General features: G+C 48.7%; 8 protein-coding genes across 8 annotated transcripts; 3 read left to right on the top strand and 5 right to left on the bottom strand.

Annotated features, from left to right (window-relative positions):
• Nucleotides 1–827: 827 nt before the first annotated feature.
• GGI43DRAFT_391784 (mitochondrial 37S ribosomal protein mS41) lies at nucleotides 828–2273 on the bottom strand. Its single transcript, XM_083204482.1, has 3 exons — nucleotides 2175–2273; nucleotides 1082–2107; nucleotides 828–1022 (listed from the first exon to the last, which is right to left on the bottom strand). The coding sequence occupies exon 2, from the start codon at nucleotides 2085–2087 to the stop codon at nucleotides 1392–1394; it is 696 nt and encodes a 231-aa protein (XP_083066607.1). The 5' UTR covers nucleotides 2088–2107; nucleotides 2175–2273; the 3' UTR covers nucleotides 828–1022; nucleotides 1082–1391.
• A 148-nt stretch (nucleotides 2274–2421) lies between these two features.
• GGI43DRAFT_33958 (E3 ubiquitin-protein ligase IRC20) lies at nucleotides 2422–7174 on the top strand. Its single transcript, XM_083202108.1, has 4 exons — nucleotides 2422–2622; nucleotides 2690–5935; nucleotides 6001–6460; nucleotides 6536–7174. Exons 1-4 carry the CDS (start codon nucleotides 2556–2558, stop codon nucleotides 7086–7088), a joined length of 4326 nt encoding a protein of 1441 aa, XP_083066606.1. The 5' UTR covers nucleotides 2422–2555; the 3' UTR covers nucleotides 7089–7174.
• Nucleotides 7175–7182: 8 nt separating this feature from the next.
• GGI43DRAFT_391781 (uncharacterized protein) lies at nucleotides 7183–8716 on the bottom strand. The gene is made up of 3 exons (XM_083204481.1): nucleotides 8505–8716; nucleotides 7905–8347; nucleotides 7183–7824 (listed from the first exon to the last, which is right to left on the bottom strand). Exons 1-3 carry the CDS (start codon nucleotides 8568–8570, stop codon nucleotides 7554–7556), a joined length of 780 nt encoding a protein of 259 aa, XP_083066605.1. The 5' UTR covers nucleotides 8571–8716; the 3' UTR covers nucleotides 7183–7553.
• Nucleotides 8717–8961: 245 nt separating this feature from the next.
• Nucleotides 8962–13009, bottom strand: GGI43DRAFT_391779 (mediator complex, subunit Med5). The gene is made up of 6 exons (XM_083204480.1): nucleotides 11983–13009; nucleotides 11626–11900; nucleotides 11494–11556; nucleotides 10927–11439; nucleotides 10324–10861; nucleotides 8962–10271 (listed from the first exon to the last, which is right to left on the bottom strand). Exons 1-6 carry the CDS (start codon nucleotides 12713–12715, stop codon nucleotides 9199–9201), a joined length of 3195 nt encoding a protein of 1064 aa, XP_083066604.1. The 5' UTR covers nucleotides 12716–13009; the 3' UTR covers nucleotides 8962–9198.
• Nucleotides 13010–13752: 743 nt separating this feature from the next.
• GGI43DRAFT_33941 (NAD(P)/FAD-dependent oxidoreductase) lies at nucleotides 13753–15219 on the bottom strand. The gene has a single exon (XM_083202107.1). The coding sequence runs from the start codon at nucleotides 14974–14976 to the stop codon at nucleotides 13819–13821; it is 1158 nt and encodes a 385-aa protein (XP_083066603.1). The 5' UTR covers nucleotides 14977–15219; the 3' UTR covers nucleotides 13753–13818.
• On the bottom strand, nucleotides 15050–15873 carry GGI43DRAFT_391777 (uncharacterized protein). Its single transcript, XM_083204479.1, has one exon. The coding sequence runs from the start codon at nucleotides 15764–15766 to the stop codon at nucleotides 15464–15466; it is 303 nt and encodes a 100-aa protein (XP_083066602.1). The 5' UTR covers nucleotides 15767–15873; the 3' UTR covers nucleotides 15050–15463.
• Nucleotides 15874–18239: 2366 nt separating this feature from the next.
• On the top strand, nucleotides 18240–19021 carry GGI43DRAFT_391774 (uncharacterized protein; the record flags this gene model as incomplete). Its single annotated transcript, XM_083204478.1, has 2 exons — nucleotides 18240–18833; nucleotides 18867–19021. Coding segments are annotated over exons 1-2 (317 nt in total), but the record flags the coding sequence as incomplete, so codon positions are not given.
• A 1197-nt stretch (nucleotides 19022–20218) lies between these two features.
• Nucleotides 20219–22196, top strand: GGI43DRAFT_391770 (uncharacterized protein). The gene has a single exon (XM_083204477.1). It carries the CDS (start codon nucleotides 20534–20536, stop codon nucleotides 21566–21568), a length of 1035 nt encoding a protein of 344 aa, XP_083066600.1. The 5' UTR covers nucleotides 20219–20533; the 3' UTR covers nucleotides 21569–22196.
• Nucleotides 22197–23628: the final 1432 nt, after the last annotated feature.

Below are 23628 nucleotides of genomic sequence, written 5' to 3'. Positions count from 1 at the left end.
GCACGCGAAGCCTTGAGCTACTATTTGCTCGGTGAGCGAGCCATGGCTTGGCTGTCAGCCTAATGTTTGCTTCCTCCTGAGTAGCGTTCTTCAGCCCTCAGAGGCGATGGTCAAATGGCAAGATTAAATGGTCAAGGAGATTCAGCCCTAAGAGGCCACCGCTCCTAGACGAGATCGTCATTGAGTTTGAGTCTAACTCATGCCGCGATGCGCTGTTGACACTACACCTATTTCTCGTCTTGATGCCTAGTTGCACCGGCACTTGGACTTGGAGTAGCCGGGGATGTTGCAATACGGCAGTGTTGATTGGACAAACCGCATTAAGCCATCATGCAGTCCAAATGCTTATACTGCTAGCTGACAGCAGGTATGACTTGTCTAGACTCCAGCCTCTTTTGCGGCTGAGGGCGCTTGCCAGTGTTGAGCTGCGAAAATGCAAGGGGGTTCAATGGTTCAATTTCACTATCAATACTTCGGTTAGTAGCGTGCATAGACCAGACGTGGGCGAGCATTTAGCGAGTTTGACTTACTTGACCAGCATTAGCCAACCGTTTAGTCGGTGTAGAAAAAGATCTGAATGATGCCTATTAATTAGTGTTTTAATGTGATGTAAGATAAAAACTGTCGCATCAGGGTTGTGGTAATAGTTGGCATTTGCCAAGCGATCCTATTTTATGCTTAAAATGCTTAGCTTGTTACCCATAAATTGGCACCCTAGTAATTATAGACAGAGGGGATGCAAATACCTGAGTTCTGCATTAATCGTCTCGAAACACCAGCATCCATTGATTAGAATAATTTTTATTGTCATATGAATTGATTATGAGACTATCTCCAGAGTATGAGTCGATCTCAGTGCTTTTCTCCAAGCAGGACCCTGCAACTCTGTCGAATAAGACACGCCGTTTGTGAACAATATTAATTCCAACTGCCGCTTTTTGGAAGAAATATACATATATCGAGATTGTTGGAAGTGCATTTTGTAAAAATCACTTATAATTTTCGATAAAGTTGTAATGATGCTGTAATTGAGAAAAAAAGGGTCAAGGAAGGTTGGTTTCGTAGATTGGATATAACTTACTATCTCACACATCACGAAGCATTGCGCTCTCGACCGATTTGATACTTTTGCCTGAAGCTTCTCGATTGCCGAAAGTAGCGCTACCATAGGCTCATATTATGGGCTTTTCTTCCTCTTAGGCCCATCCCTGAATTTGACTCTAAGTGAGCTTCCCAAATTTGTACATGGTCCACAGGGACGCTTGCAAATATCAGTAAATCATGAGATGAGAGTGCTCCAATTGCTGGCACTGGAATAAGAACGATTTGTTACATAATTTTCATAATATACAATGCGCCAGCCCTCAGAGGCCCTCTCAAAATGCTCCTTTTTACAAGCCTGCCAATGCTTCTGCTTCACGCTCAGCTCTTCGTTCCACCGACCGTCTCTTGAATCGAATCTCTGCCCTTCTTCTCTCACCACCATCAATCTTGCGGCCTTGGCGGTGTTCCCACATGCCCTCTGTAGCCTTGACAATTGCGCCAGACTGCTGCGGCAACGGGATCGCATATGGTCCTGCTATTGACTTGAGTCCCCTAACTGTGTAGCCATTAGGGCGTGGCAGGACGTCTGAGTCTGCAATAACAGCTTCTTCACCCTGGGGCACGTTGACCACATATTTGGCATCGCTAATGACAGAAGCTGGTGGGGTTGCGACTTTCAGCAGAGCCTGGCCATCCGTGACATACTTAAAGTCTCCGCCCGGTCCCAGGGCTCCCTTTCGGTATCTCTGCATCCATTGCAGCAAGTATTTGCGGTTACGAGGCGGCTCAATGCCAAGCTCTTTGAGTTGTGGGGAGGTGAGAGAGAAGAGAGACTCCCACGACGGGAATTTGGATGCGTGCTTGTTCAGGCCACGGCCAATGAGTGTAAGAAAGGTCTGAACATCGGGGACGAATGGCCTCGGCTGTGGGATCTTCGGGGCCGGTCTCGTCTTATGGAGCCATCGTGCCTGGCTTGCACCGAGGAAGTTGGTGCTGCGAAGAAATCGCAAGGGTGATGTCGCTGTTGATAGCCCGGACTTCATCGTGACTGTTGTGCGGAAATCTTAAGAATAATCGTTAGTAACGTCTTTCGGCCGAATTAACAGATAATCGGGTAAAATAGGAATTACCAAATGTTGTGACCGCAATTAACTTGCCTGCGAACGGGATTGAAACCAGCGATCCTCCTCAAGCCCACTCGTTCGATCCTATGATATGCGAACTTTCTTGGTTTGGTCAATTCGATTTTGAAGATATTAGCTAAGCAAGGCTGCATGAAAAATAGTGGGGTGATGTTGAAGCTTCTTTATCAGCGCCACGTTATTGGCCCGGCTTAATTATCCAATTGATAACGCCTCGAATCACTATTTAAAAGTAACTGGTCGCATCATTGCTTCTTCACGCTTCCAATCCATCATGGCGACCTGCGCGTCTGCCAAATATCACGGCGGGCTATCTCCAAACCATCCAAGATAGCCAAAAGTATACATCCCCGACGCAACTCGCCCAACATGGCTCCCAGGAAGCCGGCGCGCACACTCTTGGCGACATCATCCACATTCGACATAGGACCCCATGGTGAGTTCGTTACATATTATCCGTGACTCTTCACAAAACTTAGTAAATCTAACATTTAGCCTTCAAGATACTCTACCTACCACATTCTTAGACTTTTTCGATTCTTTGTCAACTCCAAATTCTTTCGGGAACACGGGAGATAGTTCCAGTAACCTTGAGCCACCTCCATCGAAGCGTCGCAAAGTAGATCGTGAACCAAACGACGGCGTCTGTATCGCAAAAGCCAAAATATCGTTCTCGCGCCGATGTGAAGATACCCGTAGCCTAGACTCCATCAGTGATCATCACGGTATTGAGGACTTGCTCATTTTCGTTCTCAATAATGATCGTTTATCGATAACAACTCGATCGGCCAGTCGTCTCGGACTCTTAAAAGCCCATATAATGCTACAACGAGGAGAAATAGATGAAAATGTGGATAATATACTCGATATTGGAAAATCTAGTCTAAAGAAAGCAACCGCTGGTGCGATTTGGACTGCCGCTGACATTTCGATCAAGCGACATCAGGGGCTGGCTTCTTTGGCAATCTCTTTTCATCTCTTTTGGAATGAAACACCAAATCTGTATGCGTACTTGAGGCGGAATAATGAGAGACGATACAGCGAAAAGCTGATCCGCACTTTCTTCCCCCCTAATGGGAGCGCTTACGGCGAGACCTCGTGGTCACCGATGGATTTCTACAACGCAGCACACATTCCGTCAAAAGATGATACTGATTCCCTCTCCATTGATATTTCTGGCCTAAATGCTACTCTTTATCCTTATCAAAGGCGAACGCTACAATGGCTATTACGCCGAGAAGGGGTGAAATGGACTTCCCAAGACGCAGCTGTCCAGCCTTTGTTAGAAGAAGAGCGAAAACAAGATCTAGATCTCTTTCGAGCTGTGAATGATGCCGACGGCGGCAAGGTATACCTAAGTGATGTATTTCAAACTATTACCCGAGATCCTACACCGTACCATGAAGCCGGCAAACTCGTCAAAGGTGGCATTTTAGCGGAGGAAATGGGGCTAGGAAAGACTCTGGAAATGATTAGTCTTATTCTTTTACATCGGCGCCAAGCGGAATTCCCTCCGGAACCTCTACCAGGCCAAGAGCACCTTGTTCCCAGCGGCGCGACTTTTATTGTAACTCCAAAATCATTGCAGCAGCAGTGGATATCCGAATTATCCCGCCATGCCCCTGGACTACGCGTGAAACATTACACAGGATGTCGAGGTGTTGATAAGGATGGTGAAGCCAGGCTTGTAGCCGAACTAGCGGGATACGATGTGGTGGTGACAACATACAGCGTACTATCCGCCGAGCTTCACTTTGCACTCAGCCCCCCTGAGCGGTCGCGGAGGCACGAACGAGCATATAGCCGGGTCCTTTCTCCGCTTGTCCAAATAATGTGGTGGAGAGTATGTCTTGACGAAGCGCAAATGATTGAAAGCGGTGTCAGCCAGGCGGCTGCACTAGCAAGAGTAATCCCTCGAGTAAATGCCTGGGGCGTCACCGGAACACCAGTCAAAGACGATGTCAAAGACCTACTTGGTTTACTCTCCTTCTTGAGATATGAACCTTACTGCTCCACACCACAGATCTGGCAGGCACTCACTGCCCACTACAAGCCATTATTTCAACAGCTCTTCAAGTCGATATCTATTCGACATACGAAAGCGTCTGTAAGAGATGAGATAGCTCTGCCTCCACAGAGAAGATTCGTTATAAGCATGCCTTTTACCGCAGTAGAAGAGCAGCATTACCAGTCATTATATAAAGAAATGGCGGAAGCCTGCAAACTCAGCACAGACGGTGAACCTCTTGTCGAGAAGTGGAACCAGGAAGAATTCGAAGATGTTATGAGGATATGGCTCAACAGACTTAGACAAACTGCTCTTCACCCTGAGGTTGGTGTCTACGGACGCCGAGTATTGGGAGGCAAGGAGCATCCTATGAGAACAGTGGAGGAAGTATTGACTGCTATGTTGGAGCAAGGCGAGATTGCCATCAGACTTGATGAAAGAGCATATCTTTCGAGCAAGTTGGTACTTGGTCAGCTATTTGAAAACAGTCCTCGGGTTAAGGAAGCTCGGGCGATTTGGGAAGAGGTGCAAAGCGAGTCCGCCAAATTGGTAACCGATGCTCAAGAAGCACTTCGAGACGCGCTCCGAGAGAAGGGAAGCGCTAAAGATATGGACGAAATTTTGGAGAGGGCGCAGGATTCAGCAGACTCGGATATTGAATTAGAGGATGAAGCAGAGGAAGACCTCGGAAACAAAGGAAAACTTGGTGAGCTGCAGAACCGGCTGAGAACCAGCCTAGAGCTACATCACAAGGCCATTTTCTTCTGCGCCAATGCATATTTCCAAATTAGAGATAATCCAGAGCTGACACCGCCGGATTCGGAAGAATTTCAACACCTCAAAAAGCTCGAGGACGATGGTTATGAGAGTGCCAAGATGGTTCGAAGGAAGATACTTGGGCAAGGTCAACGGAAAGCAATGCGGCTCATTAAAAAAATCGCATCAACAGCCAAAGAGCAGTCTTTTGTTGAGATACCGGAACTTGTTGTGAACAGCGAGCGCGGAATAGAGTGTGGGAGTATTATTGACAACCTCCAGATTCTCTACGAGGACCTCAACGAACAGGCAAATTTGATCGACGATTGGAGAGAACAAATTATCCAACTCCTTTTACGACCACTTGTTGATGAAGAGGATACTACAGAGACTACTGGAGAAGAGCTTATAGATGCTACGAAAATCCAGGATGAGCTGATGGTTTATGTCCAAGTTCTTCGGGCTGTTGTCGCTGATCGCCAATTTGTTGTTTCGGGCCAAGCAAATGGACTGATGAGGCATGAGATAGAGACAGCGGTCAAGATGGCGAACGAAGGCGAAGGACCTGCTCCAGAGAAGCTCCTCGATCTAGCTCAGAAAAGGACTGAGGCGAAGCCCAGAAGGGCAAATATGTCTATGCGCGCCGCCATTAGCGATCTCCGTAGCTTGTTATCTCGACTCACTCGAGATCCGGATCCTACCAAGAGAGAACTTCTCGAGTCTACGATTGCGTCTAACTTGATGAAGACAACTCAGACACTGCTTGGCGAACAAAACAAGGCAGTGGTAGCTTTGGAAGCGGAGGTGGAAATCTTCAAAAGGGCTATGAATGCTCGATTAGATTATTATCGACAGTTACAGGCCGTCTCGGATGACGTGGTACCACTTGAAACTCCCAAAACTGAAGAGGCTATTGAAAAGGCAAGAAAAACCATTGGTGACCTTCATAGAAAGCTGCTGGCCAACGAAGCCAAGCACCGATACTGTAAGTGTGATGCAATTCTCATCGACTTTAGATTTCCTATTTCCATACTAATTATATACCGCCAGTGCTGAGCTTGAAGGAGACCGGATCCAAGTCTAACGAGCCTCGAATGTGCGTTATTTGTCAAATGCCATTCGCAACCGGCGTATTAACGGTGTGTGGCCATCAATTCTGCAAGGAGTGCATTATGATGTGGTTCAAGGCCCACCGCAACTGCCCTGTCTGTAAGAGGGCCCTTAAGCCGGATAATCTGCACGACATTATTATCAAGCCTCAGCAACTCCAGATTCATGGAGAGGAATCAGGTGTACCAAAAGCAAGCTCCAACGACGATAGCCCACAGCGCCGTCGGGACTCTTCAAAACAAACTGTGCTCTATTCAGAGTTTGATAATAGAGAGCTTGAGCGGATGAAGAATATTGAGCTGGATGGCCCTTCGTTTACAACAAAGGTTGATACCCTGGTTCGGCATCTTATGTGGCTACGCGAGTCTGATCCAGGCGCAAAGTCTATTGTATTTTCACAGTGAGTCCCCTATTATCCTTTTGCTTGCCGCATCATCAAAATGTGCCTGAACTAACGGCGTGTCCAATTATTTAGATACAAAGACTTTTTGAACATTCTCCGCAACGCCTTTTATCGCTTCCGTATTGGATACGCATCAATTGACGATCCTGACGGGATTAAGAGATTTAAAGAAGACCCAGCCGTAGAGTGCTTTCTTCTCCATGCAAGAGCTCATTCTAGCGGCCTAAATCTCGTCAACGCAAGCCATGTCTTCTTGTGTGAGCCCCTCCTCAACACTGCCCTCGAACTACAGGCAATTGCCCGTGTGGACCGAATCGGACAGCAGCACGAGACGACAGTATGGCTCTACATTGTATCCGGGACGGTAGAGGAGTCGATTTACAACCTCTCGGTGCGACGGCGCATGGAGCACATGGGTAGGAACCTCAAGGGGAAATCCAAATCGAAGGAATCGACGCCGGAGTTGCTAGACGCAAATATTGAAGAGGCCAACACATTGGAGCTGGAACAGGCTGCTTTGTCGAAGCTGATGAGTAAGGATAGATCTGCTGGAGAGATGGTGGATCGAAGCGACTTATGGGAGTGTCTGTTTGGACAAGCGAGTAAAGATGGACTAAGAAAATGAAGCCAATCCAAACAGAGCCATCCTGAGCTTGCACACACGAATAATGAATGATTTATGATAGACAAGCGAATATACACTACAAATTGATACATGTATATGAATAAAATATGAATTGTAATCAATGTCATTATCATTTTTTCTCTTTAATATTATACATAGTTTCGTTCTAAACACTGTCTTTTTCTTCTTTTTGGTATCTCCAAACCCATGGATCCGTTACTAATTCCAGACCCACGATCTCGACAATCTCTTGGTCGGCATTTGCTGACTCTTGGAAAGAAAGATTTTGCTAAACGGAAATGTTGCTACACATTACAAGTTCGCTACCATTCCCCAAAATGAGAGTTATACAGGAAGAAGAATAGGTAGGGAAAATAAAAGAAAGAAGAAGAAGAGAAAAGACAGACAAGTAAAAAGAGGAATTAACCTCTCTCTCTTATCGCCTCATTCCATTGGCAATCCTATTTACTCGACAAGCTTCTTCTTGCTGGCGCTAGACTTTACGCGCTTGGCGACGGGGCGGTTGATGTGGTGGTCGGGGATCCAGCTCTCGTCGTAGGATTTGCCGGCGGACTCGGAGCCAGAGAGGGCATCGGCGGGATCGACGGGCTTCTGGACGGTCTTCTTGGGGGCGCGAGTCTTCTTGGCCTGGGGGAACAGCGCCTCGATCCAGGTCTTGTAGACGAAGAAGAGGGTGCCTCCGAAGGCGGCAGTGAGAACGAGGTACAGGAAGATGCTGTTGCGATTTCTTCTGTTAGTCATCTGAAAAAAAAAAGGGGGGGGAGGGGGGGTTGGCAATAAGAGATTGGCTCATACATTTGGGGATCGAGGAAGCTGGTGGGAGCCTCAACAATAGAGGTGCTGCCCTCATAAGCAGGGACCTGGAAGACGGAGCCCTTGGCGTTGGTGAAGACGGCGAGGAGGCGCAGACGGACATCCTGGGGCATCATGTCGAGCACAAACGAGTAAGGGAACGACTTTGTCTCGCCGGGCTCAATCTCCAGGCTGTACTGAACAACAGTCAAGTTGCGCACGATACCCTGATAGGCGGGGACGTCCTCGGCGAGGTCCTCGGGGGTCCACAGGGCGCCATTGGCGAAGAGGAACTGGATGGGACCATCTTCGTTGTTGGTGACCTCGACGAGGGCAGTCGTGGTGCGGCCATTGACCAGCTTGAGGCCGAGGATGTCGGAATCGGGGAACGAGGTTCTGATATCGGCATTCAGGACGGCGGGCTCAACCTTTGGCTCAACAGGCTCCTAATTGCGGCGCGTTAGTTTGGCAACTTTTTACATCTGTTGTGATTCAATCTTTCTTTATTTCCGTCTGTTTCCCCAAGGAAGGATCTCGTAGAAATTCATTGTCACACGAGTTTCCACGGGGGATTCAAAGACGCAAATCAAATCAAAAACGCACCTCTTGAGCAACTGCGCCAAAGACCTGCAAGGCCAGAAAAGCGAGGAGAGACGACTTGAACAGCATGACGACGACCGCGAACCAGGCTCGGCTCGGCCCAATTGATAAACCGAAGAGACGGGGGGAGGGAGAAGAAAAGAGAAAGAGATGAATTGAGAGAAGGAAAAAGGAAGAATGGATGGAATGGCGTTTGGAGAAGTTGGAGCTGATTTGTATGGCCCCAGTTTAGAACTAACAGAAATGTGGCCACAGCTCGTGGAGGGGCCCCACGCTTACATAACCTCGCGCCATTTGGGACTGGAACCGGAAAGAAGGGCCTTGTCCGGATTAGGAATTATCGTGTGCCCAGAATGGAACATTGGAAGCTGGACATGGACACGGGATGATACAGCGATGCAGAGTGGAATGCTACGATGCTTACCCAGAATATAGTACGAATGAGACATGTCATCTTTACTATCAGACAATGCGTATTCTCGAATTCCTTCTACTCCACCGATTCATCTCTGAATACACCGCATAATCATGATATTCTGCCCCTATTGGTATATCTAACATACGCATTGAAGCGCCGCATACAGGCAGCTTCTCCTAAAACGAGAACTGCAATAGACCCCTCAACAAATGCGCCCATCCCTCTAATAGCCAAATACAAAGCCAGCTAGTCACACCGTCACTAAACACTACTTCCCCTTCACGGCCCCCCAAGATCCATCCCGCCCCATCCATCAAATACGTCCATATCAGTGTCGTCAAGGCTGCCAAACAAATCTGCCTCTGCCGAAGCATCCAGACCGCCGCTGCTACCCGGTCCCAGGCCCAAGTCAGACGAAATGCCACCAAGGCCCATATCTAGACTTCCAACACCATCCATTGACATCGTGCCATCGCCCTGAACGCCACCAGCGACAACAATAGAATCTTCTAGGTTTGTCCCATCCCCTGCCAAGTCTAATTGCATATCAGCCGCCTGCAGCATAGGCGGTGGCGGTAAAACCATCTGTGCCTCAACCCTCCTATGAAGGCGAACAACAATCTCTGCCAGCTCAGCGTCCTCCTTTTGCAGCTTCCTGTAATCCTCAGCTTCCATCTTCAATACTTCCCGTATGGTAAGCGGTCGCTGTAGTATCGGGAGCATATTTCCTGTTTCATCTAAAAGACCGCTCGTCGGCGGGAGCTCATTGTTGACGTTTGGAGCGCAGACCAGTGCCGTGGCCACATCATAGACAACGCTCCCGTTGCCGGCCAGAGTTTGCTGACGGATCTCCTCCAGGATGAGCCGTAGAAACCTACTGGCGCCTATGATTTTAAGGGTTGCAATAACCTGTCGATGCGTATATGAGGTTGGCATAGCTGTCTCGTCAGTATGCACACACCACTGAACAAGCCCCTGGATCAGGTGTTTGGCAGCCCCCCAGAGACCGCTGCTGGAACTCATGGCCCACATTTCTAGCTCTTGATGCTCAGCAGCCCCTGTTCTCCTCGAAAATGGTAAACTGTCCTTCAGAACCCTCAGTAGTGGCTCAATATCTTGGTTCTTTGGATCTTGCCGCTGGTAAGCTCGCAGTGAGTGCTCTAGGGGCTTCGCAACTATCCCCTTTACCGAGGCAAGCATGGTAGTAGCTTCGCCGGAGATGGAAGTGGGCAGCAGGATGAGCTGCAAGATTTTAATAATAGACTTCTGCTCCTTTTGTTCAACCCAGAGGTAATCGGACAAGAACCGAATCGCAGGTATAAGGGATGGCAGCAGAAACGTATCGATCAAATCTATGACTGGTAAGCTTATGAACAGAGGCATCACAACTAATCTGAAACTTACACTCCACGCCAGACCTTAGGGCGTCGTCGGTCAGAAAGCCCTGGGTATATGCAATGACAATGTTTTGAAAGAGTGACGCAATGAGGAGATAGAAATCTGCGGGAGGGCATGATGACATCAAGTCATCTCCGAGCCCACCAGCATCGCTGTCGAAAAGACCGTGAATCCATCCGCCGAGGTGTCCATTTTCTTGCTCGGAGAGTTCATCCAGCTCACGGCTAATGTGAGCCCGGCCAATAATTTTGGCAACATTTGAGTCTGCTGAAATGATGCCAATGTCTGCTGGAGATAGGCTATATCGGTAGGCAAAGGCCAGCACCAAAAGTAGAATAGCTCCGAATTCTTCGTAGACAGGTTGGTATTCTCCTTGGTCTTCTTCATATCGCCAGCCGTCCAATAGCTGGCATATAGGCTCCAAAATATTCGGCAGCTTCTCAAACAGGAGAAGAACATCCAGGGACTGGGGCTTCTGTACCAATTGGCTACAAAGGAGTTTTAGTGACATTGTTTCCTTGTTATGACAAAGTTGCCTCAGCAGCTGCCTCTTGTCAGTATGTAAAATTCATCAATCATCATTTGAGAAAGATACGGGATTAAACAAACCTCTACAAGCGCCTGACACACTGCTCCAACATTGCCATCCATCTTATCCATGTCGCGAATGAGGGCTTGTATTTTGTCTGGGTCCGATAAGCAGCTCTGAACTAGCTTTTCCTTGGAATACTTTTCTTGGGAAGGTTCATATGACATGGAGCTTTCTCCCAAGATCCGCTCTACATGCTCTCGTTCAATCAGCCCATGGAGAGCACAAGCCGAGCAGAACTCCTCGCGGACACTCTCTGTATACGGATTATTGTTACGTGATTCATCAAACATGAGTGATGCCGTGGGGAACACGCTTGTATCGACATGAGGAAGTGCCTGGGTAATACAAAACTCCGCGGAAGGCGTTGAAAAGCCAGGGGGGCAAAGTTGGGCGAGTATCAGAGGCACCTTATTTATCAAGAAGGATCGTAATAGCTGTGCATCTCTGGGTCCCTCATTTCTGAAGACGGCATTTGCAAGCAGGTCAAAAGATGCCAAAATCAGATCAACAGCACTTTGTTGGACATCTCCCTTCAGATAGAGTAAGTAAAGTAGACTTTATTCTGTATAAGAAGGGGGAAATACCTGATATCTATTATTTAGATATGAGAATAAGGCATGGTCATCTATTAATGGCCGGCCAACGAGCTAATAACACACGGTTAGTACGCACGTAATATCGTAAAGGGAAAGGGAGTTGAGGATGTATAAACGCACCGAAGCATTAAGATATACGTATAATCCTGCGCGTGTGTTGGATATTGGTATCTCCGGGATGACCAAATTATCTACACCCACTGTAGAATCTAGGATGTCGTCCATAACAGCATTGGCAGCCTGCTTGCTCTTGTCCACCGGGTCTAATGGAGTCAAAATTTCGGTTCTGAATAGTTCGAGCTTGTTGATGAACTGCTGGAATTGTGGCAGCTGTGGTGATTGTTGTATGACCTGTACAAAAGACGCAAGGCTCTCTGAGAACACTTTTCGAGCTCCTACTCGACAAAGAGAAACATGATGGTTAGTATGTAAGAATGTCACGAGAAAGTAAAGGTGTAATCCACGACGGCATCATACCTTTGGCAGACGGTTGACTAATGACCTTGACAAAGGCGGCATTATCAACCAGCCGAAGCACCAGAGGGACAAGGGCGCCCCAAGCAGTCTCCATATCATGACGGACCTGAGGATCTTGCAAGCTGCCGCCCAACATGTCCGCAGTCATGGAATTGGATGCCGAAGTGAATAGCGTCATCCACTTGGAACTAATATGGATGAGCTCCAATGCCGTGCGAGAATCTCTGAAAGCAACTCCCTCAACGAGGAGCTTGATGACATGATAAAACATCACCTCCTCGAGCCAGGACGAGCTCTTCCACCTGAGGGAAGATATATGTTTGGCATCTTGGTCGGTGGCTCCTTCTCCATTGGCCTCGTTTCCATCTTGTTGTGTTTGCTCCGGTACAAGCGCATGGAGCGAAGAGTACCTATACAATGCTCGGAGAATGGACACTGCATCGGTGTACCGTAGCCTGGTGAGAACCGAGACGTATGGAGGGATGCGCGGGTCGGGGCTGACGCAGTTGGATTTCATAGGCCGCATAAAAAAGTCGGCGATGATCTCGGGGGGGAGCCGATGCTTGGCTTGGACAAGTCGGACATAGTCCTCAAAGGTACTCGCGTCGAGGCGCTTGGTCAGGCATCTGGAGACGAAACTGGACCAGTATTTGACAGAGTCGCGAAGGGCCTCGCTGGTCGTGAGGCGCCCCTCCATGATTTGCCGCGCTCTTGGCGATTGGGTGAAAGACATACGGTAATTGATTATGAAGATTCGAGAGTAAAGAGTTGCTTGGTATAGATGCGTCGCTGAGTCGGGAGAAATGTAACGTCGGGTGGTGTCGAGAGGTCGTCGATCGATTGGGGTGGTTGTTGCCGAACCGAAAGCAAAAAGGCCGTCACGGGCTGTTTGATGCCATTGAAGTGCGATTTATAGTTTCGTTTACAACAGCCATGGAGTGTGTTCACTGGAGCGCTCTGGTCTGTGGCGGACGCAGCATGGAAGGATGCCAAAGCGCTCGACTTCTCCCCTCCACTCGGTTTGCGCGAGGCTGCGAGATCCAAAGTTCAAGCTTCGCGGTATCGCGAGCTAAAGTTGCATTAGCAGCATCAGCCACAGGTACAAGTTCCTTGTATATGTACGGAATGCTCCGTAATCCAGGCGCACATGGAAAGCGCCGGTGGGTCTTGGCGGCTATTGTTCCGCGCCGTTTCGGGTGGGGCTCGACCACGTTGAGACTCATTCTTATCATTCTTATACTTTATACTTCATACATCTATATACATGTCTATACTAATGGGAAGCGTATTGTTTACTTGATAGGCAGGCAGTGATTAATGATCACGTATAGTCCTAATTGCTGATGGTACTAATAGGTACAGTACACGTTTGCTCATCTCGTCAATTGACGATAACATGAATGAATGCAGCTTCTACAACCTACAGTCTTTCACTTTGTTAATTAATTCACTAAAATTACAAAAGCGAGAATCAATTGCAGTCAAAAAATACTTATTTTCCACTATTCCAAACTATTGCCTCGTAGTATAAGCAAAAGAAGTATCAGAGCATCAAACAAATCTGTCACCCAGAAGGACACAAACACAAATATCTAGGTGTAATCAACTTCTCAAATTGGATATCATCTTTTAACAAAGAAAATTATAAACAAAGAGTGGATATCTAATGATTAAAAGGAAAAAGAGAAAAAGGAAAATAAGAAAGAGGCAATATAGAGAGCCAACCCTCAACGGTAACCACACGTAACAAACCACACTCTAGCACATCCTCATTAGCACAGTCATCGTCTTCCACCACTGCCACGACTCCTTCACCTTCACTCCATTTTCCCCTTTTTATTTTTCGAAATTCGTCAGCATAGACTTCTTGCCCGCTGCAATCAGGTGGCAATAGTCTGTGCCCAGGAATCGGCCCTTGCCATAGTAGATGAGATAGCTGAAGAGCTTGAACGAGCCCATCTGGCCAGTAGCACGGCTTCTTCCGAGCGTAACAGCGGAAATCTCCATGGTGCTGGGGCTGTATGCGGGCATTGTGCCACCCTTGAAGTAGATGGGGAGTGCCTTGACGAGATGAATCGTCTGCGCACTTGCAGTGCCGACTTTGCTGGCCTCCAGGTTGCCCACGTCGCCGACGACAAAGATGTTGTTGTAGCCCTCTGCCAGGAGAGCCTTGGTCTGCTTAATGTAGCCCCTGTTATCCAAGAGGTTCGCAGGCACAAAAGAGGCGTTGGGAACAAGGCCAGTAGAGGGGATGTAAGCCTGCGTCGTGAGTGTCTTGGTGGTGCCGTCAGAGCTTGTCAAAGTCAACACTGTGTCGTTGCCCGACTGCTCGACAGAAGAGACGGTAGTATTGGGGACCAGCTTGACGTTGAGCTTCTCCAGCTCATTCTTGGCCGCTTTGCGGACGCTATCTATGGTGGGAGGTGTGAGTGGTAGTCTGTCATTGTAAATGAGATAGACCTCTTTTCTGCCCGTCTTGGAATATTCAAAGCCCAGTTCGCCCGCAGTTTCAGTGCCGGTTGCGCCAGCGCCGACAATGACAATGGTCTTGGCACTCTCAATTTGCTGTCGTAGCTCATGCACACGCTGCTTGGTCTCCTCAGTTGTGCCCATGGCCTTCCATGGCATGTTTGGGGATGAGCTGCCAGTGGCGATGATAAGAGTATGGTAGTTGATGGTACGGCTACCGCCTTCGTTGGGCGAGACGGTAACGGTGTTGCTGGCAGGATCCATGGCACTGGCGGCGCCGAGAACAAACTCAAACTTATCCTCGGGGTATTCCTTGAAAAAGGGCCGGAGATCGATCATGGCCTTGTCATCAGCCAGCTGACCAGGCACGATGACTCGGGGCATGGCAATGGGCCAGTGGAAGTGAGTGTTGGGAGCAACGACAATCATCTTGTAGTCCTTTTCCTTGAGAACAACGTTGCGCATGGTTTGGCGGAGAAGGGGCGCGGCGGCAACGCCAGCGCCTAGGATGACAATGTTCTTCATTTTTGGCGGGATATTGTGTATGTTATTTTCTTTGTGATTTGTGGTTTGAGATTACTCACAGATGGACTGTAGTGCGAGAAGTGTGCTATCCAAATGTGTACAAGCTGTTGATCCGAACGAAGAGGGTGGGCAAGGGGTATATATACATGGAGGGCTGTAAGTGGGCTGGCAGAAAAGGAGTGCCTCAGTTGAATTAAGGCTCCGGTAGAGCAATAGTGTATAGAACATCTCCGCCCGCAAACCCTATGCCCACGAACCCATAGGCGACGGAGTACATAGGGCTATGGCGCCACTTACACACGTATCGTTTTACGGCAATCCGTGTATCAGCAGCGAGGCTCTTCAATCCCTGGCTAGTAGCTGAAGTAATCGTAGCATCGTAAGAACCAAGACTAATCGGAACCTCGCATCCTTCACATGTGCGATCCTCCGTCTGGCAGATCAATCGAACATACTATGAAGCAGTAAGGATCACTGCTGACTACAATTACAACCTAGCACTTGGATAGATAGCACAAACGAATCCGACTGATTGTTCAAACGCGCGCGCTACATCTCCTGCTGACCTAGCGCTAGCAACCAAGACCCGCAATATTGGCATTGAAATCTGATCTGCCAGTCCACTAATAAAACAAACAGCTAATACCACACGCATAAGCTCCAGCATAAGCTCCAGCATGTCATCTACCGGCGTATCTAGCTGCGGCACAAGACCAAACCAGCCCGGGCCGAGAGGTATCAGGCCTAAGCCGCACATGTTCCTTTCGGCCACTACGTCCATTCTCACCATGTATTTAAAAAGAACAATACCACGAAAAACTTGTATAAATCCATTGATACAATGCTATTCCTTCAACATTTCTCAAAACCTCCATCATTCCTCCTATTAGGCTAGCCTATCGCCAAATAGCGCTGCAGCAATTCAAATAGACTGGGGCAGCGCGCGGAGATCGGTAGCAGGGATCGAGGCCATCCACCAATCAGCATCGTTAGCGCCGGCCTCCCGCTCTCGAGACGCCAGCGGAGTTTTGAGATATAGATTTTTCATTACAGATATGCATGCTGGTGTGGTATTGACTGTTATAAGAATCTTAATTTTGCCCTGTCAATTACAGAATTGACGTAGCTTGATGCCAAATCGTGATTACTAGAGATATTATTCAGCGTCAACGCTTGCGGAGTTGAGATGCTGTCATTCGTTTTACCCACCAGTTGGCGTTTTTGGTATTACATGTATTCGGCTCCGATACGGCCCCACGTCCGAATATACTTGGGAGCACGGCAAATAGGACACGCAAGTTCAGCTACTCGAGACTAGATGAACTTTTGATTATTAAAAATGGAATTCCGTTATTACTAACACAATCGCTAATACAGAGATGGATTTTTGCCGCTGACAAAGCGCTGTTTGTGGCATGTTGGGCGTCTTGAGAATTTGGTATATTTGTGATTATGCTCTCGCGTTCACTCTCACTCTCCCACGACACTTTGTCTTTACACGCAATTTACGCCAAGTCAATCATTTTAATTGCGTTGTTGAGAATTTAGAACCCAAAGGCATTACAAATTTATTATTACGGCAAACGCCAGCCTCTCATACTGTGAGTTTTGCGTGTGTTACCAACCTTGGACAACACTCTTCATGATCGGTACCAGCTGTCCGCTTTCAACAAAAACGACAATAACAGTACAAGATTTTACGGACGCTGCTAGAAGATTAGCATCATACCACAGAGCATCCTCAATGGCTAATATCTCTCAGTACATGCATCTCTATGAAAGAAACATCTTACTCATTTCCTTCAACACGTCGGAGGACTTGCTAGAGATGTCACGCTCTAGGAATCAGTGTCTCTCATAATCATTCCACGCCATTACCTCATCTTATTTCAGCTACAGTCTACCAAGTATGACGTATGTCATACCTTTAGGCTACGGTTGCTGGCTCTGTGCGACGATCAATGGGCCAACTCATTAGCTTCATGCCACCGCTCTCTCATGTTACACATGACACTCCCCTAGTAAAGTCCAAAAAATGTATCAGAAAAGAGGAGAGGAAAATGAAATACTACAGACAGTAAAGGGTCAAGAAATACCAGCCCTCAGCCTGCATCCTATCCAGTCTGAGCATGACTCGCACCTACCAACAGCCCCGTCACGATCCCTTTACCGCCCAGTCCAGCAGGAAAATGAAGCGCCATTCAATCCCTCGAGTCACGCCCGCCGTCAAAGCGTTTTTCCCAAGGACAAACCGTTTCAACTGAAGCCAACCTTTTTGGGGGCCTAAAAAGAGCCGAAAAGGTAAACCTTCGTCCGGCGCGGGCCGCCACAAACGGCGATGGATCGAGCCGTCCGTAGCCCCGGCAATATGGCCTAGCCAGATACTAAATAAGCGTTCATATCTTGTCGAGGCACACAAAAACGCCAAAAGCAACCTAGACGGGCATTTTAGTTTAGTATTACCGCCGCCCTTTTTTTTGTTTGTTCAGACCGAGAGGACCTTGTGTGATTTCTGTATGAGTAATACGGCACTCCCACCCCAATGGGGAAAAGGTAATATGTGTGTTTGACTTTTTTGCCTTTGCGGCCAAGTTACTATTTCCTTTTCCCCATTTTTCGGTCTTTTTCTTTTTGCCAACTCTTAGAAGAAGAAGACAAGGCAAAGGCAAGGCAAAGGCAAAACAAAAGCTACTCTCGAGGCGCTCCTAACATTGCGTAGGTTTACCTTTGACAGCGGGAATCGTGTACAACGCCTCCCGGCCCCAGTCTCAGTCCCATCACACCGCATAGTCTGGGAGTACAGGATGGCTCTTTTCGGGTATCTCAGACGCACACCCCCTCCATCTACTTTCCCAAAATGAGCTTGTGACTGTGTATCCCTTGGGACAGCCCAAGAGCTCTAACAGGCATTTCACATGTGAGATCTCTTTACGCGCCCAGCCGTGGGAGAATCCCATCCCATAGGCTCTCGTCGACTCCCGCCCCCCCTCCATCTTGCAAAGAGGGAAATGGCCAGCCTATTTGTCACTACGGGCATCGACGCCACTCCGGTTACAAATACAACATACTTTTTTGTACTTTTTGTATTTTTGAGCACCAAATTGGGAAGAATGGGAAGAAGAAACGGTAGCAGCATCTCTTGCTCCGTTTGGCGAACAGAGTGTATATCTCGTCATACGCCAAGTCCACGTCTCTGATACGCCAGTCCCAATCCAGACTCCTGTCTCAAGTCTCCAAAACTCCCTCTTGTCTTTCCGCTCGAGGGAAAAACGACAAATCATCAGGTCCAAAAGCTACAAAGGTGAAGAAATGTGACAGGTGAGCGGTCAAAATATGATATATGACCAACACAGGTCATCCATACGGCACCGTATACCTGGTTGTGGTTCCCGAATAGTCGGAGCTTGTCTCGCCCAGTTGGGGGATTAGTCCATTAGTGTCTCTGCTCTCTCCCTGCTCAATGGCAAAAAGGTAAGGCGGAAAGATAAGGGAGGGGGATAAGAAAGACAGACAGCTCTTTTTCCTCCCTCTTTTCCCCGGTGTGTGACGAAATAATACCGACACGCTGGGAATTGGAGGGAGGATAAGCTCGTGGAACACAATGCGAGGGCTGGACACTTTTCCCCCACGTTATGACCGCCACCGGAGATCTGTTTTTCACCTCAGAAAGAATGAGCAGCAGATGTAGTCGAGCAGCAAGTATGCCGTTTTCTTCTCCATTCATCTATACGGCTCAAGCCATCTGTCCTTGCTTGGGCTTGACAAGCATCGTCCACGTAATACTTGTCCAGTCAACCGCCTCATCCGCATGCCAAAGAGACTATCACTACTACTACTACTACTACTACTACTACTACTACTACTACTACTACTACTACTACTCCTACTATTACCACTACTACCTCGTAACAGTAAGGCGGTGTTGTTTTGTTCTCCTTCCTGTCTCTCTTCTGCTTGTCTCTCTCCTTGCCTTAGCGTCTAGATAGCTTCCCCGGTTCACATTGCAGTGCTTGCGCAGGTCCAAGCAGGGAAAAAAAAAAAAAAAAACTTGCTAGTGCTACTTTCATTCGCGTTTGTTGGGACCAGAATCCGGGTTTCTCACGCCCACCCCCTTTGACCCAAAATACTGGTTTGATCGCCAGACGCGTTCCTATCTCTGCGGTGCTGCTGCAAGCTGTGTAAGTGTCGTGCTTTGTACATCTTCGCAGGAGTGACCAGCAATACACGAGCGTCTATCGTACCTCTACCGCCGTGATACCCGCATCTCAGCCTCTGCTCCCACCGCGATCTCCAGGCATGTCCACGGTCAATCGCCATCTCGGGCAGTATCCGATCTGTACCCATACCCGCTCGACAGGTACCTCGCAGACTCGTGTACAAGTTCCTGATCAGCCCAAGATTCAGGTGCAGCACATCGCTCGTATTAGCAGCAACCGCTAGTCCGAGATATACAGCTCTGCTGCTCGACTTGGTAGCACGTCCAGTACCCAAAACACAGCCTGTGGAGACCCGATGGAGCTGATTCGTGCGCGGATCGATCACTTCTCATGCTCTCTCTCTTTTTCTCGGGATCCTCACCAACCAAGCAGCTGGACCCCCCTCCCCACATCCTGATGCAGCCGGCCATCGTGGTTACAGGTACAAACGCAGGCCGTACAGCACACCAGCTGCTCGTTTCAGGTACTAGTCTGCGCATCTAGTACTGGAGCTGGCGGTGCGCGCACGCGCAGCCTCGCGAGTACCAGAGGTCGCCGTCGCTACCTGCCCGGGTCCACAGTAAGCCCCGTAGCCGTAAGGTACAGTAAAGTATCTGCTATTCCGGATCGCTGCTGTTTCGATACCGGTCGGATACGTCGCTCCATCGACATGTACCTCAGGCACGAGTCCCTGTACTTGGGTTCAGCGCAGATCTAAAAGAATCCATCCAGAGTTCCCCACCCCGAAAATTGTCAAGGACCCCTGCTTGGCGTCCGTTTTTTTTCTCTCTCTTTCTGAAAAAGTACGTAGCCAGCCTGCTTTGCGCTTAGCTTCTGAGATTCAGACTAGCCAGCTAAATCCACGCCCCCCCTTCTCGATGGACGAGGGTCGAGGGTTTGGATTCCGCTCACATTAGATGCTTGGCGTCGACCAGGGGAAATTGCCCGGGTGCTGGGCCTTTGGTAGCATCAGCTTCGATCCTCCTCTCTTGTCTGTTATAAAAGATTCGCGCTCCCTCCCGCGAGCTAAGGGCTTTGGTCTCTGACAGAAACCCGATCGACCTGCCTACCATCTTGCATAATTGCCAAAATAGATTTGACTTCTTTTTGAACTTTCTTTTCTGCTGCCCCATCGACCTACGTTTTTATCGTCGTCGACAAACTACAAAGACACTTTTTGTAATATCCACACTTTTTTCGACCAGCGACTTACACACACTTTTTACTCCCATTCATATACCACTACATCTCTCTATAAAGCCCTTCCTCGGCTTATCCCATCCGCTTTACACGTCGGCTTACACGCCAAAGCCATTCCAAAGCCAACAAGAGGCACATCTTCACAAATCATTTTACCAGCCATGTCAGATCCCGCTGGTCCCGTCGTCCAGAGAGAGGTGGACTTTATCCCGATCGAGGATCTGGTCGCCATGACTCCCACAGACATCTCCAGAGTGGCCATGACCGGCAAATTCCCACAGAGAAGAGGCCCCTGGTCTCCCGACGAGAGCTTCCGCCTGGTAACGCTCATCAACAAGACGGGCGCCCAGAACTGGGTCACCGTCGCTTCCTTCATGGGCTCCCGCAACGCCAAGCAGTGCCGGGAGCGCTATCACCAGAACCTCGACCCGTCACTCCGGCACGACCCCATCACCGAGGATGAGGCCGCCAAGATCATGGATCTCTACCACAAGTACGGCTCTGCCTGGGCTCGCATCGCCGAGCAGCTCCCCGGCCGGAGCGACAACGCCATCAAGAACTACGTCAACGGCCTCGTCAACAAGACCAGGCGTGCCGAGGGCCGACTAGCAGGCCAGCACCCACGGCCACGCACCGCTGCCAGAAGACGAAGCTCTGCTGCTGCTGCGGCCGCTGCTGCTTCTGCTGCTCTTGCTGCCACTTCTCTCTCAACACCATCATCGGGCACCCCAGCAGTGGAATCGCCCACCTTCTCCGACATGGCTGAGTCAGACAGCGGAAACAACTATTCGCTCTCTTCATCCTGGGGACAGTTCCCAGTCAACTCTGGATCACAGACATCTCAGAGAGTATCTTCAGAGTGGTACCGTCCTCTTAGCCAGTCTCCAGAACTTGCACACCCCCATATTCACCATCCTGCTCCCCCAACTTTCAGAGTGTCTCCCTTTGGCCAGACACAACCTCATCAGAACGGCTATGCCCAGCAGCAGGAGAGCTGGCGGCCCATGTCCCGCTCCTCAGAGCCCTCCTCTCGACGCCTCAGCACAGATCTTGCCAGATTCTCTCTATCTTCACGCAGATCTTCGCGCGACTCAAACATGTTTACTCCATCACCGACCCTCAGTGCCTCCACAGCCAGTTTGCCACAGGGTCGCAAAGCCGACCCAAGAATGGCTATCGGGAACCTGTTGGGTTAAAGCCTAATACTGTCTTTACGACACTCTTTTCTTTTCCCTCTTCATTTCTTTCTACTTCTCCATCATCTCTTTTCCTTATCTCTTTGTATTCTGTCATGTCTTCTACCTACTATTTCTTTTATTATCATTTCCTTACCTGTGTCCTCGAGACTGGGAACAAACATTTTGTTTGGGCAAGCACACTTCTGCCTTTTAGCATAGCAATCTTCTTTTTCTCCTTTACTTTGCTTTTACAGGAAATCATGTATATCACGAAAGGGAAAAGGCGCTTAATGGTATCATTCATCACTCCCTGCCGTCCTCAAGAAATACGGAGGGCGATGAAGGAAAGGGAAAAGGTGCTTTTCATTGGGATTTTCAGCTTGCTTGGCTTTTTCATAAATACCCTCAAATAGCTTCCGAGGAAGGCTATCCGTCCGTTTTTTTTTTGTTTCCTTTTTAACTCTGTCTTGTTTTGTTTCGTTTGTTTTTGGCTCGAGATCATTAGCCTTCGATGGCTTTTTTTGTGTGGCGGAAAGGGGGGCTTTGCTCACGAGGACAAAACAAACTCCATAATGATCGTAGATCGCAAGGAAGAAGTCCCGGGTTTCATTTGTACCAAATAGATTTAGATCGGCCAATAACAACGTACCATTTTAAGAATTTTTTTTTTCCTTCCACGTTTCTAAAACAATAGACTCCAGTATTAAAAAAAATGTAAAAAATTAAATGGCTGCCTCAGCGCGCCCGCCTCCTTAGTGTGTGGACCGGTATAGTGTGCGTTCCTTTGAAAACGCCAGCTTTTAGACTGGCAATTTCCGCTCTAGCTCAGCTACACAGGACAGAGTTTGACCCGGAGCATCTTCTTCACAAACAGTTTAATACACGTATTATCTAATCATTTCATAAATAATGCACTCAAGTGTTATTACCGTCCAATTCTCAGTGTGTTTGTATGTGTTGCCGCTGCGCAGAAACCGAGTTCCCTCCTGTCTCTCCGTCATAACCCCCCATCAGCCAACGTAATAGAGAGAGAGAAAAAGAAAAAGGACCAAGTCGTCTGAGTAATACAGAGCTCTCACCCTTGCCGGGACACTCGCCGAGCTGCGATCGAGAACCAGGTATCCCTTTCGCGGCGATCTAAGTCTGAGAGTGCCATCGGAGCGAGTCAACGGCTTTGCGGGCCCTGCTTGATGCAGCTACTTACCACCTGGTAACAAGCTACAGATGAGTCTTCCCACCCCCCAGTCAGCCCAGGTAAGCCATGGGAAAGAGAAAAAAAAGTACCCTGTCACCTGTATCGCCATTTTTTTTTCTTCTCGTTCTCATCTCCCAGTTACCCCCGTTCGTTCCCGGAGGGAGGGTGGGAGAAAGAAGAGAGGGGGGGGAGCCACACTTTCTGACCGTTGAGATGGCCCTAACAAGGAACTTCACCCAAGTACATCCTGAAGAGCCATGACATAGAGGGTAAAGGCTGCTCCCACTTACGCATGCCTAACTCGTCCAAACATCCATACACCGCGGCCAACGCCCCCTGTCCGGTGATGATATGCAACGGCTAGTGGGCAAAGCAGGCAGGCAAGTAATACTACAGCACACCCTTCGCTCTCTTCTCGCTCTTTCACTCCCTCACCCCCCCTTGGCTCTTGGCCGGGTTTACGGTGGGAACAGGACCATGACTTGAGAAATTTGGTGACTTTTGGCAAAGTAGCACAACGCAGGTATGGAGATGTGCGTGAGTGTGTCTGTGGCTAGTCAGTTGGTCAGTGGGAAGGGCGAAGGGGGCACGCAGTGGTTCTGGCGCGAGGCTTTTCGGGTCCAAGCTGGGTATCAGATGTGAAAAAAAAAAAAAAAAAAAAAAAAAAAAAAAAAGAAGCGAAAAGAAAAAAAAGGTCTCAGAGCTTCTATTCGTCTATAATACGAGCAATCGAGGAGAAAAGCGAAACATCTTCTCTCGCTTGCTCGGGAAGCAAACACACAGCGGAGGGGACAGAGCTGCTCTCTCTCTCTCTCTCTCACCCCCCCCCCCCTGGAATTCCTTCTCGAGCAACGTCGCAATGGTATACGTTCTTGGCATTATG

This window comes from Trichoderma evansii (genome assembly GCF_050947405.1).
Source record: "Trichoderma evansii strain SZMC 28006 chromosome Unknown GGI43scaffold_1, whole genome shotgun sequence".
NCBI classification, from domain to species: domain Eukaryota; kingdom Fungi; phylum Ascomycota; class Sordariomycetes; order Hypocreales; family Hypocreaceae; genus Trichoderma; species Trichoderma evansii.
The sequence above is the reverse complement of the archived record's forward strand: the minus strand, read 5'-3'. Positions and strand labels throughout refer to the sequence as shown.